The following is a 15,428-nucleotide window of genomic DNA, read 5'->3' as shown; positions in this document are numbered from 1 at the left end:
TTTGTGAGGTTTTAAACTAGCACTTTTTAATATGCCCTTTGCATACTTAGTTTACCAGATGATTATTCTCTTGATTGACTTTGTTGATGGCATATCAATCTAAGTTGGCTGGATTTGACACGTACGTATTGAATGATAAAAGAATGTTTTCCTCTTGTTAAGAAACAATAATTTATTATGCATGATACGGCAAAATGGCTTTAAATCACTTCAAAATGTGTTTCATCTCATCTCTTGATTGCTCAAATTAAAATAATAAAAATGCAATAAAGAACTGAGGCCCAATTCTAGCAATTTATATCAGCTTTTCTAAAATTTTTTCATTTGTTATGATTGTAACTTCTTTCTCAGTTACATTTCCAGAGGGTAAAATCTTGAAGTAGGATCCCATGATGAACTGACGCAGAACTGAAAAGGCGGGTCCTGTCCCAAGTCTTGCAACTGAATTAGCTCAGGGGATGTCCAAAGTGAGCTGTTCTCTGTGTGCGGGACCATCTCAGTTTTTGTGGCGCGCTACCCCAGGTGGATGTCTGTCATAGGCGGGCACTAGCCTTTATAAGAGGGCAGAAAGGAGTCTTGCCAAAGGCCTCATCCTGCACCCAGTGAGAACAGAACAGACCTCAAGATTTCAAGAATTGAACTGGGGCCAGTTTGGCAGGAGTCAGATTTGTTTTTCTAGAAGTGGAAGCTGAGTATTTACCTCTGATGTGAGACTCTGAGTCCATCAGGGACCTGGAGTCACAGGACTTGCAGTAAAGCTCCGTGCAGTTCCCTGCAGTGTGTTTGTGCTCTGGGAGAGGGACAAGCAACTTCTAGAGTTTGGGGTTCACATTTATTCCTGGCTGTGTGCAGAGGCCAAGCCAATACATCACATTTATCTAACACTGGGTTGAGCTAAAGAAGTCGGATCCAGTCTTGGTTTGCAGTATCAATTCTCTCTTTTCATGCATGATTTAAGGCGTGCAGAGTCCCTTCATTTAATTAAAAGATTGACTTAGTCGTATGCAGCCACTGAACCATAGGCAAAACCTTCAAAGTGTGAATTCTATGCAAGGAGAAAGATATTTTTAAATATTTGTTCATCAAAAATTTCTCAGTTGCTGTCACCTGTTGTATTGAAATGGATCCATGCCTGGTTTTGCCTTCCCTTCAAAGTCCATCAAACATATAGCCTTGAAAGTCAGCTAGGAAAAATAACTTTAAAATGTTAATTCTTTCTTATATCAGGTATGTAACAGATGAGTATGTGGAAAACCACTTTCTGGTTTTTTTGTCAGGTGAAAGGAAATGAAAGTGCCTTTTTTGGCTCTCTGTGGGAGAGAAACATACTAATAGAGTGGCATTTGGGTAGTAGGGCAGCAGAGGAAAACTGGGCCATGACGGCAAAGGTGGAAAGGTCAGAAAAGAAAGAGAGAAAATGATTTCATTTGGAGGTGAAGGTCATCTGAAATAAGTGATTTCACATTTAAAAGGCCACCAAGGAGAAAACTGATTAATGTTAACATATTTTTACATTGGTTTATTTCATTCTTTTTTCTTTTCTCATTTGTAATGCTTACGTATTCAGGAAGTTGAGGTATGTTTTTCACTTTTAACTTGTAAATATTGATGGAGTGAATAGAAGTGTTTACAACATATCGTAATTCACATTATACTTTAAGCTCTGATGATCAACTGTTAATATTGTTATAAATGAAATGTATTGATACATGTTAATTATTAATGTGTTAACATTGATTTATTAACATGTTTAATATTAAAATGACATAATAGTTTCAGATGTTACAGCAGGCATAAGGTATTTTAAGCACATTAGTACCAGTAGAAAGCTCAGACATGCATAGATTTCTGTGCAGTCATTTTTGTCGGGAAGGTGTTTTATTGAATGGGAATGTTAAATCTCTTTAATCAAGCTGATCATATTTTTATATACGTATATATATAAAAAGAATGATATATACCTGGAAATCATGTTTAGGCACTGTCTATTGCTATATCAGCATGCTGTTTTCCTGTTGGAAGAATTTGCAGTGAAATGATGGTATCCATTCGGACACATTAAGAGTTCCTCCTCCTAACAAAAGTCATTTCAGGTTAAAGTATAAATTTCAGCACCTTGCAGAGTACTAGCACAAAGCCCTGTCCATTTTTCAAGTCAGAGCTTTAGGTGTTATTTAAATGAGAAATAGATTTTCTGCTCAGCCATATCTACAGGGTGAATTTCACCTTTACAGTGCCATAACCATTCAGTTACAATTCTTGCTGGCATCAACGCTGAAGTGAAACTCTAGTGCTGTATTTTCTGTTGTCCAACTGGCATAAGTTATTTTGAACTGCTATTGACCGTATTGCTCGAATGTATGTATAGTTGTTATTTACTCCTATAAATAATAATGAGGTTTATATACTGAAAATCTCAAAGGTTTTCTCTATTGTACTTTTTAGGGGTTTTTGCATGGTTTTTCTTGTGTATTTTCCTGAGTTATCATATTGTAGTTTCAGGCATATTCTAAAATAAATATAGTTTCCATTTTTAAAACAGAATACTAAACAGATCTGCATGAAGGAGAAAAGGAATAGGAATAGGATAGGCTTACAGTAGAGATGGGTGTTTTATAGTTTGTTGGGGGTTTTTTTGTGAGGAAAGTGCATTTTCTGTAAAATATTCCTTTGACACTGAAATTGAGATAAACCCCCTTTCCAATCCTTATTTCAAACCTGGTTCCATATGCCAACAGCATAAGAAATCTTTCTTGGGATTTGAATTATTTAACAGTTCCTGATGCTGAAAGCCCAGCAGCAAAGCAACACCTAGGAAAAAATGTAAGCAGGCAAAAAAAAGAATATTTTGTTGCTGGAAAAAATTCTGCTCAAAAAGCTTAAAATCCAGCACATTCTGAAAAGTGATTAATGCTTGGTGGATTTAGCAGTACGTCATGATCAATTACAAAGCATTCTATATCCATGAGGGGTTTTTGTATTAACAAAGCTGTGGAATTCAAAAGCAAGTCTGTGATTCTATTTCTGGTGCCATACCCCGTACTTCTGAAGAAGGAAATATAGATACTTTTGATGTGTCTGAAATAAATTATGAATAATAATCTGTGTTGTTATTGTGGGACATTGTCACTGTCCATGAAGTCGGTATAGACACTGAGCATGAATATACTTGGAGAAAGAAAATACATTTCCTCCTGACAGTCACGCAGAATTACATCCAGCCCCCTTCATTCCAGGGAGCATTTGCCTGTCCCTGCCTGCCCCCAGAGCAGGCAGAGAGGAGCAGGATAGCAGCCCGCAGTTCTCCATGCTGTAAGCATTAGTGCTTTCTGCTTCTCATGCTGGCCGTAGCCTTCAGAAAGGAATGCACTGCCATAAGGTGCATCTCCTGGAGTTCAGGGAGGGTGTGCAGAGTCCCCGCTCCTCCTGTAACAGCCCCGTGGGCTGTTCTGAACCCAGAAAGTAAGACGTACTGGCTTCCAGTTCTCCAAAGTGTTCCAAGTTACGGTGATTGGATAGCAGGAGAGCATGTGAAATTCAGCGTACTGGCGATAAATGGTAAGCAAAGCCCTATGGAAGAAATAATTTAGGTGTCTTATTCACATGGATGGATTTTCAGTTACCCTCCTGGCAGGAAAAAGAAATCTAGGTGTCATTCTGGAGAGCTTAATAAAGACATCTCTTCAGCAGCAGCCCTCAAGAAATTAATATGGAATACCAGTTGTATTAAAAAGGAAATAAAGATTAATATGCAGAAAAATATTACTGTGTTAGAGAAATCTTCCATGCTTCTTCACTTCAAATACCTTATTCTGCTGTTATCACTTCCTCCCCAAGAGGACACAAGTGAGATATACAGAATATGCCAAAACTAAATATAACAGTTGGGCTTGAATCTCAGTTCTTCAGGATTAGGGTTGGTGGCATTCTGAAGTGGGGGAAACGTTGCCTTCAGGTAAATATTTGCTAAGTACATAGACTATAAATTGATCCAACACCCGGAAGAGTTTTCCACTCTTTCTGCACAGAGACTCGTTTGCAACAGAATAATCATTTGGCCAAGCACTCTGACAGTCCCTATCTTCTCCATTTTACTCTCATCAGAACTATGTAAAACAGAATCACAGGACTCACAGCAGAATAATGTCTTTACATCAGATTTATGTAGATTTTTAAAATTTAATAGTGAGAAAAGTGACAAAAGTATTTACTGCAATTGCTCCTGGATGTATTTTACTCTAAGTATAATACTTATGATTTTATTGCTGTATTTCTGTACATTTGCAATGGTGTGATTTACATGTGTCCAAATGAATATAAGTATTTTTGGATTTACTTTGCTGACCTTTCACCACACCAGGATGGTGTGGATCATGTTACGTTACCTGAATAATATGCTCTTATCTTTCTAACCAAGAGTTGTACACTGATATGAAATAATACAGTTACCAGAAAACAGTGAATAATGGACATATTTTGAAAAACAATTCAGAAGAAAAATTCAAAGAATTTTTTATTCTTTAATTTCTAACCTGGAAATTTAAAGCACAACCTGTTGATAGTCTAATCTGATTTGGACTACATATGTTCAGATCAAAAGATGAGTTGATTCATTTCTAGTTTAGTTATGTAAAATTGTACTAAAAAGACTGATTATATTTTTTCCTGACTTTCCTTTTTTTTCTCCCCATTAGGATGATTATTTCAGGAACTGGAATCCAAACAAGCCTTTCGATCAAGGTAAAGTTAGTACACATTTTGTGGTGTCTTCTGCTGTTTTGTGATATCCCCATATACTTTATGCCTTTGTTTCTCCATCTGTCTCATGCATTAGTGAAGAGCTATATTCATACTTACATCTCATTCCCAATGTCGTCACAGCTCGAGGTGGTTTTTGTATAAGGGTTTGACTCATCTCTGTGTTTTTTAATCCCCATCCATTCCAGTTCATATTCAATGATGATATATATACTTAGAAAGGTTATCTGTAACCATGAATCTTGGTCTAGCATGCAATTTAAAACAGGTATTTTCACGTACCTTTTCTTTCATGTTAAGAACTTTGCTAAATGAATGCCATAAATGTAATTATTGCATTTCCTAACACTTAAGGAGCCAATTCTTTGAAGCCAGTTGTAATATATGAATTCCAGGGATGGTTTTCAAAATATGCTGCTGATTCAGAATACAGATTCTGTAAATGTCTTGGTGAGTTAAGTTATTGCAGTACTTCAACAATTTCCAGACCAGTCACCAAAGGATAGGAAAAAAAAACCAATAAAAAAAATATTCTAATTGTTGTGTCCTGGATAGCACTGGAAAGAACAGCCATGCCAGGAAAAAGAACTTCAAACTGACACTTTAAAAGAGATCTCAGATAGCAACTCCACATCAAGCATTCCCTGCTTGGGGTTCATAGCTGGCAACAAACTTTCCAGATGGGATGGTAAGAGACTTTCATTCTAAATACCATAGATGGACATCGCTAGAAACACCAGTAGCCCTGATGTTGCCAGATATGGTGGTTTGTATCTGATAATTAATGTCTCATCAGTGGAAAACACTGTATGTAAAGAAATTTCACGGAGTGGTCCATCCGTCAAATCCATGTCTCTCCAATTTAGAGACAAGGATGTTGTGCGGGATAGTGTCAAATGTTTTGCACAAGTCCAGGTTACCAGCTGTTTGATTTGTGAAGGTAACAACACACAATATAAAGCGCAGGTCGGTTAGCTTCTCTGTTTGCCTTTTGACAGTTGCTCATTTTTGCTGTTTGTAATGTTCAGCCAAGCTCATGTAACTCCTGTTTGAGAACACATACGAGGCGAGGATGTTACAGCTGTAAAATCACAGGTAGATGGTAGACTGTTTCCATTGCTTAAGGTGTTTTTAGGATCCTGGATTTCTTTGAGCAGCTTTGGCTCATTATTCAACATCATGCCTCTTAAATTGCAGAATGCCAATGTCCTAGAATTTTATTCAAAATGGTGTTCTGTAAGTTTCAATCTACTTTTGCTCTGAAATTTGTAGGCATTTTAAAAGATGTTATCCTAAAGTCATTTAGAAAGGAATGGTCATATAGACGGTAACTACAATACAAATGAATTTCAGTCACGTAGATCCGTTGCACAGTCCTCCTCTCTTTTGGATCCTGTGTTCAAAGTTGAGTGTCATTCAAGTAGAGTGTTAGACTTCCATTGCCCTTCAGAAAGCAAAGAGGTTATTTGGATATATAATTATTGTGATTTTACATTCAGAAAAGGTATTCCTGCAAGCAAATTGCTTAGGCAAATTATTGAGTAGGCAGATAACTTTTTGGGGTTGGTTTCTGGTTGTTTGTTTTTTAGAAAGTGTTCATGGTGAAACCGTCACAATGTGGTACACTGAGGGAAACAAGAAATTGGAAATTACTCGGCCTTCTCCAAGCATGACTTATCCCTGGTGTCACTGGGATGTAACCAGTGGATAATTGTTAAAGAATAGTAAATAATATCAATGTTGCATAATTGCAGGAGGTGCCCAATAGTTTAGTTCGTTGCTACTTTCTTAATAAGTACTTAAAAAAAAGCAAGTCATGTTACAGAAAAACATTTTTATGCCTCTAGAAATCAAATATTATGAAATTATACTTGGTCAATCATACCACAAATGAGAAGAAAGAGTGAATCAGTTAAGAAAGAGAAGATGTGAACAAATGAATGAATGGGTAACTAGATAAATGACAGGCCAGCGGAGATGATACCACAACGCTTTCTTTATTTGCTTTCAATTTGGGCTTTGGTGGTCATTTGTTTTACAAACGGGAGACATAAAAGGGAGCAGCTTTGCTGATCAGAGATTTGAATATTCAAAATTGCTAAAGTGTTTAGGAAGAAAATACCCATTCGAAGTCTCTGAAGGTGCTTTAAAAAAATTCATTTTATATCTATTTATATATTTCATTGCCAGACATGTTCCTTGTATTGTCTATATGTAGCTGCCAGGAATATTATTGGGGGCTTACATACGTTAGAGCTGAAGAAAGGCGATTCTCTGTCTTTATGGCAATGGAACTTCAGTGTCAAAGGAAAGGGAAAGATGATGCTTTTGTCAAGGTATATATCCACAGAGAGATTTTAAAAGGTGTTTGAGGGATTTAGGATTACAAATCCTGTTGAATTCAAGTGGAACTTGTGCTCCTACCACTTTGAGAGGCCTTATGACCCTCTGTCTTCCCAAGAGGAAAAACAAAAAGGCAAATCCTGGCAAAATATTGCAGAAAGATTTTGAACTGACATGTTTTAAAACTGTCTTGTTCGTTGTGTTACTGAGATGTCTGACTCTGGGCAAAACCACAAATCATTTTAGAGACTCTAAAATCACACGTGGATACCTTGAAGCCGTACAAACAGTCATACATCTATTAAAGGTTCCCTTACAAAGAAAAGAATCATTTCTCTTTCCATGTAAGATTTCTCATAGACTATGGATAGTCTGTCGTCAGAAGGCAGAATGCAAATTAGGCGATGCAGTCTGAGCGTGATACTCTGCCTTGCACTGATTTGTACACTGCTTTTGTCTCATTTAAATCTTACAGATGGGTATTATTTGCCCAATAGGTCATTCTTTTTGACGAAGAGGTCACTACTCTTGGCCATGGTAAAATTCACCCGGACTAGAATATTAAAACAGCCACTCATACCTTTCTAAAGAGATTTCTTACACGGAAGAATTACCTTAGAAAACTGTTGCTTAGAGATACATATGCATGGAACATGCGAGTCTTTAGTCACTGACCCCTATGTTGTTGTCACCCAAAAAATGAAAAGAAGAGAAATTGCATCACGTTGCTGCTTTTGGCTTTATGAATCAGATGCTTACAGGACTGATCCTCAGTTTATACATACATATAGGTATATATAAGTGTTTAAATGTATGTACACTGTATATATGTGTATATAGAGTATGATTTAAATTGGAAGTGCTGAGATGAAGGAAGGAAGGAATGCTTTCTTTCTCTTTTCCAGGTGTTTTCCACCACAGGTTTAATTTCTGTAATTTTCTGCGCCAAGAAAAAAGAATAGAAGAATTTGTCCTAGACCCTTTATGCAGTGCAAGCTGCAAGAAAATTGTTTAATCTGTCTTTACCCTTTACTTCTCCATCTTCCCTGCCCTGACTTTTTTTTCCATGTTGTTTCTTCTGACTTTGGGGTGTTTAAATGCCCCCTATGCTCTTGTATGATTTTGGAGATGGAAAAGCTTTTATTTTGTATTCTTTGGGGTTCTTGTATCCAGAGAGCCTGTGCAGATCCCACGGTAAGGGCCCTAGCTTGCTCCTGTCAACTCAGTAGCAGCTATGTGTTCTCACCATACAATTGTTATTTTGAGAGAGATCCCAAAGGCAAAATTTAACCTCACAACACCAAGGTTCTTCCTACAGTGATTGAAGAGAAAATACTTCTCCAGTGCGGGAATGAAAGCAGACAACTGCCTCTCCCTGGGTTGTATGGGAAATGTGAGTTTTAGCATCACTGAGCTACAGCTAACTTGTGTGAATACCCCCGCTCTTTGAGATAGATTTACAAGTTTTTAATGTTTAAGATCTATTTCTCAATTCTAAATCTAAAATCATGTTTGAATATTCTAATTGTGAAGTCCTTATATGGAAGCCAGACTAGAATCACCATAAGATGCTGGGAGGGCAGGGTTTAGCAGTAACTCAAGGTGGCTGGTACCTGCCAGCAGTGATCTCCCAAAGGCAGCTGGAGGATTCAATATGTTTAACAGTTTTAAAAACCAACAGTAGTCAGAGGTTTTGAAAATCAGCAGAGTTCTGCTTCTAGGCTTGTCCTTCATTTGCATCTTTTAAAGAAGAGTCTACTGGGTCCAACCAACTTTATATTCTTTTCTATAAAAAAGCTAGCTTTATTCAGCAGATTGAATTCTTTAATTATGCATTTTAAAACAATAGCACTGTGATCAAGCTGTCTGCTTTCTGCTTGCAATGCAGTGAGAAATATCTGCATGTATGTCTCAAGAAAAGAAATACCCTGTTTTGTAAAAAAGCATACCTGACTTTCACTGAAACAATCCCTAGAGAGACACACGAGGTATCTTTGCATAACGTGCCTTTTCAAGGGAAGTCAACTTGAATGGTTCAGCTGCATCTCGGAGGGTACTTGAGTGATCCGAATTTATTTTTAGCCTAGCTACCAGCCCAGCTTTTTATTCATCTTGAACCCAAGAGAAACCAATACAAAGGTGAGCATCTTACGGACTGAGCCAAGCTAACGAGGCGTTCGGACTGCAGAAGGCAGGAGAGCGTATAGCCTGAAAATGATTGCTAGTCATTAATATTGAACTCCATTCTGTCAGAGTTGCAGAAGCCAGAAAGCAGAAGAGTGGAAGGGGCAGGTTGGTCAGGATTTTAAAATATGAATCAAAGGGTTGAGTGGGGTTTTATTCTGACAAGGTCATTTCAGAGTTCTTAAAGAGCTTGATAGCTGACTTGGCATACTTTCCTAGTCTTCTCCATCTACATGGGAGAAAGAAAAGAGAGAATCAGGGTAAAAATTTAGCGTAACATTCTCAAGTCAGAGATTTAGGTATGGTAATTAAATGTGTCTGCTACTCTGCCCCTCTTCAGACTTGTCAGAAAAATCAACTCATTAAGACTTTTTGTATTATTATAAGTCAAAACTGTTAAATGGAAAAAAAAAAGTTTAAGTTATTGACAATTTCTGCTAAAAGCCATCTCTTATTAGCTGTAGTAAATTCTTCTACAGACAAATAGATGTTACTAATTTTTATGGTAAGATGCACAAATAAAGAGTACATTTTGTTAGATTTAAAGTTGCTGGAAACAATTTGCAATGGTGTCCAATTTTCTTGCCATATGGCTTTTTTTAAAGCATTGTTACCCAGAACATAGGAACTGTTGAAATAATGGGATATACTTTGTATTACAGATAGATAAGCTCTGAATCCAAAAATGTTTAGACCATTGAGCTGCCATTATTATTATTAAGAACAAGGCTATAGAAGGACACTGTAAGAGGGGGGAAAAATCTTGATTCTGTTGTAGTGCTGAACTTTTTCCCAAATCTATCTACCCATGCACTGAACTATGGAATTGTCTGTTCAAGTAGGTGCAAGTCTCACCCTTTCCATTTTGAATGTGCCACTGTCAGATGATTGCGGTGGACTGAGCTGGCCTGAGGCTCCTTCCCTGATCTTGCCTCCTGCACTGAGGCAAAGGGACTGGCTAGGAACGTGGTGCAGTTTTACTCATTGCTGGTGATAGAAATCCCAAGTGTTCCAAGCTGCTAGACTTCTCAGGAACTGATTAGAAATGGTCTGAACTTTCCCCCTTGTCTTCCAGCCTTTGTCTTGATTTTCACTGTCTTTATTCCCAATCCTCTTCCCCAGTAATGGAGAAATCTGGACAGGGATGTTACTTCCCAGGGCTTTCATCTGCCCTGGGAGGAGTATAAATAAAAAAATAAATTCCCAAATCCCTCTTCCACTGTACTGTGTGAAAATGTTCATCTGATTGAATTGGGCCTATCAATGACTGACTCTAATGTCAGACACACTTGTGTAGACTTGGCTATCATTATTAATTACAGACATGAACTCTATCATTTCAAAGAATTCCCCTTGAGCACTAATGAAAGTCAGAACTGGCAAAATACCCTCACTTTTGAAGAGGAAACACTGCTATTGAGTGGATTGCAGCCTCCAGCATAGCATAGCCTATGACTTTCACAGTCCAGCAGCCCCATGGAAGTGAATTTGTCAAATTTAGAGCTTTATACCTCGAGATGGATGTATTGGTATTTGTGCTGCCTCTCCTTCTGCATTGAATTGCACCTATGTCTTCCCAGTGTCTAACTGGCAAATCCAGACTCCAGAAATGGCCTCCTGCAGCTGGGCACAATAAAGTTTGCCTAAGATAAAACAAAAAGGATGATAATGGGAAGCCTGTGATGCAGGATGAAAATCATAGAATGTACAATTATTTTTGAACATGTAATTTTCTGTTAGCCCAGTTAAGATGTTCTTTCAGAAAAGCCTGAATAAATTCCTTTCATAGTTGTTTAATACTGTACACATCTCTACTCACAAATATATGTTAGTTTTATAATGAATGTTTTCTATTACTGTGCCTCAGATGGCAGATTTCAATTGAATAACTTATTTTGCAATTTATTTTTTGACTGAGGTTGAATTAGTTTTAGAAGCTTATTCATAGGACAACGGCAGATGAATTATGTTTATAAATCTTCGGTAAATCAGTACAACTTTAAAACATGCTAACAGAAAACAATAGCTGAGATCCAGCACATGAAATACACTATCTTCCACCAAAAGCATTTGAAGCACATATGGCTGCTTACATCCTCCAAGCAGATGCACATGGTTCTCTTCGTGTGCTAGAAGCATAATATTAAATTCCTTATAAGCTTATAAGCAACCAATTTTGCCATTAAATATGGCATCAGAAGTGACAGAGATGGGGTCCCTGTCTGTGATTGTGTTATGGCTGATGTGCTTTGAACTGAGACAATGATCGATAGGTTGCTTGTCTAGAATTTTATTAGCACTTGGGGAGCACTTGTTAGTTTTGTCAATAATGGTACTGGCTTTCTTTTAATATCTCTTACTTCATTGACTGTGAAGCAGACATGATTTTTAAACTGAAATTCATGCCTCCCCATGCTCATACGTCTCCCGCTGAAGTAAATACATTTTTGGGAATATGACAGAGCCCAACCCTGCTCCCATTGACATCCCTTAGCGAGCAGGGGTCTCCTTCCCTTTGCTTCAGTTCAATATATGGGAGTTCATTTTTGGAAACCTACCTAAACATGTAAAAATGAACTGTGTTTGGAAAAATATATGCCTGCAAAGCTTCCTTCCTTATTTGCTGTGAGACACACCTAGCAGCTTTGGTTTGTATTCCGATTTAACTAGGCCAAACTAATCAGGGGCAAAGTCTCCAGCTTTGAAATATTATTTGACTTAAGTATTGGATGGCATAGCAGTAGATTTATACTGCATGTCAAAGTGAGTTTTAAATCACTCACCAGTCAGAAGAGTAATTTACACAGCATTTAAACGTTTATATGCTTGTGAGTTAATAGGTGATTACTAACTGTCATTTGATGCTAATTGAAAAACAGGAACTCCTGTGGAGAATAAAAGTAGAAAGCAGAGTGACAATGGCTGTAAAAAGGTATAATGCAGAATATTTAGGAAGAGAACAACTTCAAAACAAAGACAAGTTATTTCAAAGTCAGATTTCAGTAAACTGAGAATTGATAAGGCAGAAATTAGAGGAAGAAAAATTAGGATAGTTGGCATTTCCTCAACGTAAAGGGCACAAACATGAATTATCCAAAAGCCACAAGCCTGGTTAATGACAAGGATCTTAGTGACTTCAGTGGCAAGAAGTTACGTAAACAAGGTGCAACTAGGTTGAACTCTTAGGGGAGCACAAACGGTAGCCCCAAACTCAGAAAGCCAAACAAACAAAATGAGATGTTTGGGAAAGGATTTAAGAGTAACAATTTTTTTATAAGTGTCTTAGAAGGAAGAGAAGAATCAAGAAAAATGACGGCTCGCTGCTTATACGCTTATATAAAGGCATTGCTGAGAAGGCCAAAGCGTTGCTACCTGCCTTTGCTTTGGCTTTCACTTCAAAGGTCAGCTGTGGCCAGTTGGCTATCATAATTAAGATCTTCAGCTGAAGTGTAAGATTCTGGATTAGGGAAAGAGCAGGCTTGAGTAAATCAGGTATTTGCAAATCAGCTGGAATTAATCTAAGGTTTAAGTGAATTGGCTGAAATAATTTTAAATATAGTAAAAGTTATCTTTGCAAATTTATGAAGTTGTAGAAGACTAGGAAAGGATAAGCAGCACACATATTTTTTTAAAGTTAGAGAAAGGAATAAAATTGTAAATTACATCCCATGTGTTGAACATGAAATCCTGAAAAAAAAAAAAAAGTATCAGAATACATATTAAAGCAAGTATTTGTAGCATCAAGAAGATAAGGGGATGAATAAAGCTGGTATGGATGTCAAACTAAAATAATTTTCTTCTGTGACATTTACAGGCCTTGAGACTCAGGGATAAGCTTGCAGTATCACATATCTTGACTTTAATAAGGCTTTTGACACTGGCTTACTTTGCTGTCTTATAAGCAAGTTAAAGAAATGTTGTCTAAAAGAAATAATTATGAGGTGGATACAAAATCAATTGGAAAACTGCGTTCTGGTAGTAGCTGTCAATGGTTCAATGTCAGGCTGGAAGGATAAATTGAGTAGGGGTCCTCTGTGATCTATTTTGGGTCCAGTATTATTCACCATGTTCATTAAACTGGAGATGTTGAAATTACTATACTTATTAAATGTAGCACAGCAGTAGAATTCACAGTTGCCTTAAGAAATCTGGAGAAATGGTCTGAAAACAAAGGATAAAGTTCAGTCTGGGCAGATGCAAAGTTCTTAGGTAAGAATAATCATCTGCACAACACAGGATGAAAAACAATCAGATAGTAATAAATTTGGAGAAAAAGGGTAGAGGATTACAATGGATTACAAATAGAACATGAGTCAACAATGGCATTCTGTTGCAAAAAAGGCAAATGTTGCACTGGCATGTGTAACTATGAGTAATCCTTCGGCTCTAGTCAGCGCCAGTAAGACCTTGGCTTGAATCCGTTGTCCAGATTTGAGTACCAGGCTTCTAGAATAGTATGAATCAGCTGGAAAGTACCCAGAGAAAAGTAACAGATATGATCAGAGTTGCGGAAAATACACTCTGCAAAGAAAGACTGGAGAGGAGCACCTTTTCTGTGGGGAGAAAAACAAACAAACAAAACCACCAACAACAAAAACCCAAGACAACCCACAAATCCTATTTGCAAATACATAAAATTAACTGCAAAATGGAGGAATTATTCTCTGTCCATTGTGGATACAACAAGGAGTAATATGTTTATGTTGCAGCAAAGAAGATTAATTTTAGCCTTTGTAATGACAGCAATACTTCAGCATTGGGAGAGATATTTTAAAGAGGATGTTGAGTTTCTGCCTTTGAAGGTGTTCTGAAACATGTTAGATAAATGTCTTGCAGATAATGACACATTGATGGCTGATTTAGCTATGGAGAATGGGAAAGGAATCAGCATCCTTCCTAGAACTGCCATTCTAGCACTGTGATTCTGTGATTGTATTTTGATTAATGGAATCCAGCTAATTTCATTGGAAGCACAGAAGAAATGCTGAAGAAGGTATTTCTTAAAATAGATTTCCAGTCAAAGCAAAGAAGGGAAAATAAATGAATCAGTATCCTTGATGGACGTTTTGGCACCACCTGAAAAAATACAGGTTCTCATTTGATGGGAGTAATGTGCATAAACTTCAAGATAGATACTAACCATGGTTGTCACAGACTTGTAAATCTCCACGAATGTAAACAGGGACTGGCAAAAGGCAGCCCATTTTCTCTGCCTGCTTCTCCCTATCTCACTTGCTTTCTAATATAGAGTAAGGAGCACTTCCTATGGATGATGCTGTACTTCGACATTAGTGGGGGCTTTTGTCCAGGTAGGAATATTGGTCATGATCTAACACTCAGGTTAAAGATTTGGATGCAAATCAGTTGACTGTTCTCTTTCAATTCATTAGCTAAAATTTAGGATTTATTTAGGAATTAAATCTCCTCCTGCTGTAAACCTAAATGCCCAGGTCATCAAAACACTAACTGAATCACAGCTAATTTTCTCCCTGTTCTTATTGCTTCAGATTAAATATATTTGCATAAAACAGTATTATTTCTGCTCTAATCTGATTGCTTGCATTCTAACTTTGCAGTCCTTGGTCATTTTGAAAGTTACTTTAAACTACAAAATGGTGCCAAGTAGTACACAGCAAGATGAATAAAAAAAGTTTTCACCATTTCTGGTGGTGTTCTGCTAAACTAAGAAGTTCCCTAAGCATAGTATGTTGAAAATTAGTACCAGTTTGGTAAGCACTGTTTAGTCATTTAATCAAGTTTTGTCTTTTCTCTCTGTGTCCTCTGGTTGCAGTATATCAACGGCTCTTGGCATTGATACATGTCTCTGTGTTGTCAGTTATTGCCCAACAGGTTTCTTTAAAGGTCTTGTCAACTTCACGTACGTTGTCTTTAAAGTGCAGGGACAGGAAAGCTGTATCTGAAGACCAGAATTTGACTTCCTCCGTCCTTCTTGAAACCAGTGTTTAAGGATTTGATCTGTTTTATCTAGGGAGATTAGTAAGCAGCATGATTGTCTTAGATACGTGCATCCCTGCAGTGCCTCTTTAGCCATACGAGAGTGCTGCCCCAAAATCTGGAACTATCATGTTCACTTTAACCACAAGGCAAGACAGTAGAATCAAACTTGTAAATAGGTTCTGTTC

General features: G+C 37.3%; 1 protein-coding gene across 1 annotated transcript in view; it reads left to right on the top strand.

The window, feature by feature from the left end:
* SPOCK1 (SPARC (osteonectin), cwcv and kazal like domains proteoglycan 1) overlaps positions 1-15,428 on the top strand; it is a 315,620-nt gene that overhangs the window by 100,679 nt on the left and 199,513 nt on the right. Inside the window, exon 3 of the mRNA XM_075766315.1 lies at positions 4,695-4,740. Within this exon, the coding sequence (XP_075622430.1) occupies positions 4,695-4,740 (46 nt within the window). The remainder of the gene's footprint in view (positions 1-4,694; positions 4,741-15,428) is intronic.

The sequence above is a fragment of the Balearica regulorum genome, chromosome 14, assembly GCF_011004875.1.
Source record: "Balearica regulorum gibbericeps isolate bBalReg1 chromosome 14, bBalReg1.pri, whole genome shotgun sequence".
In the NCBI taxonomy this organism is placed as follows: Eukaryota; Metazoa; Chordata; class Aves; order Gruiformes; family Gruidae; genus Balearica; species Balearica regulorum.
Note: the sequence above shows the minus strand (reverse complement) of the source record. Positions and strands in the feature narration are given on the sequence as shown.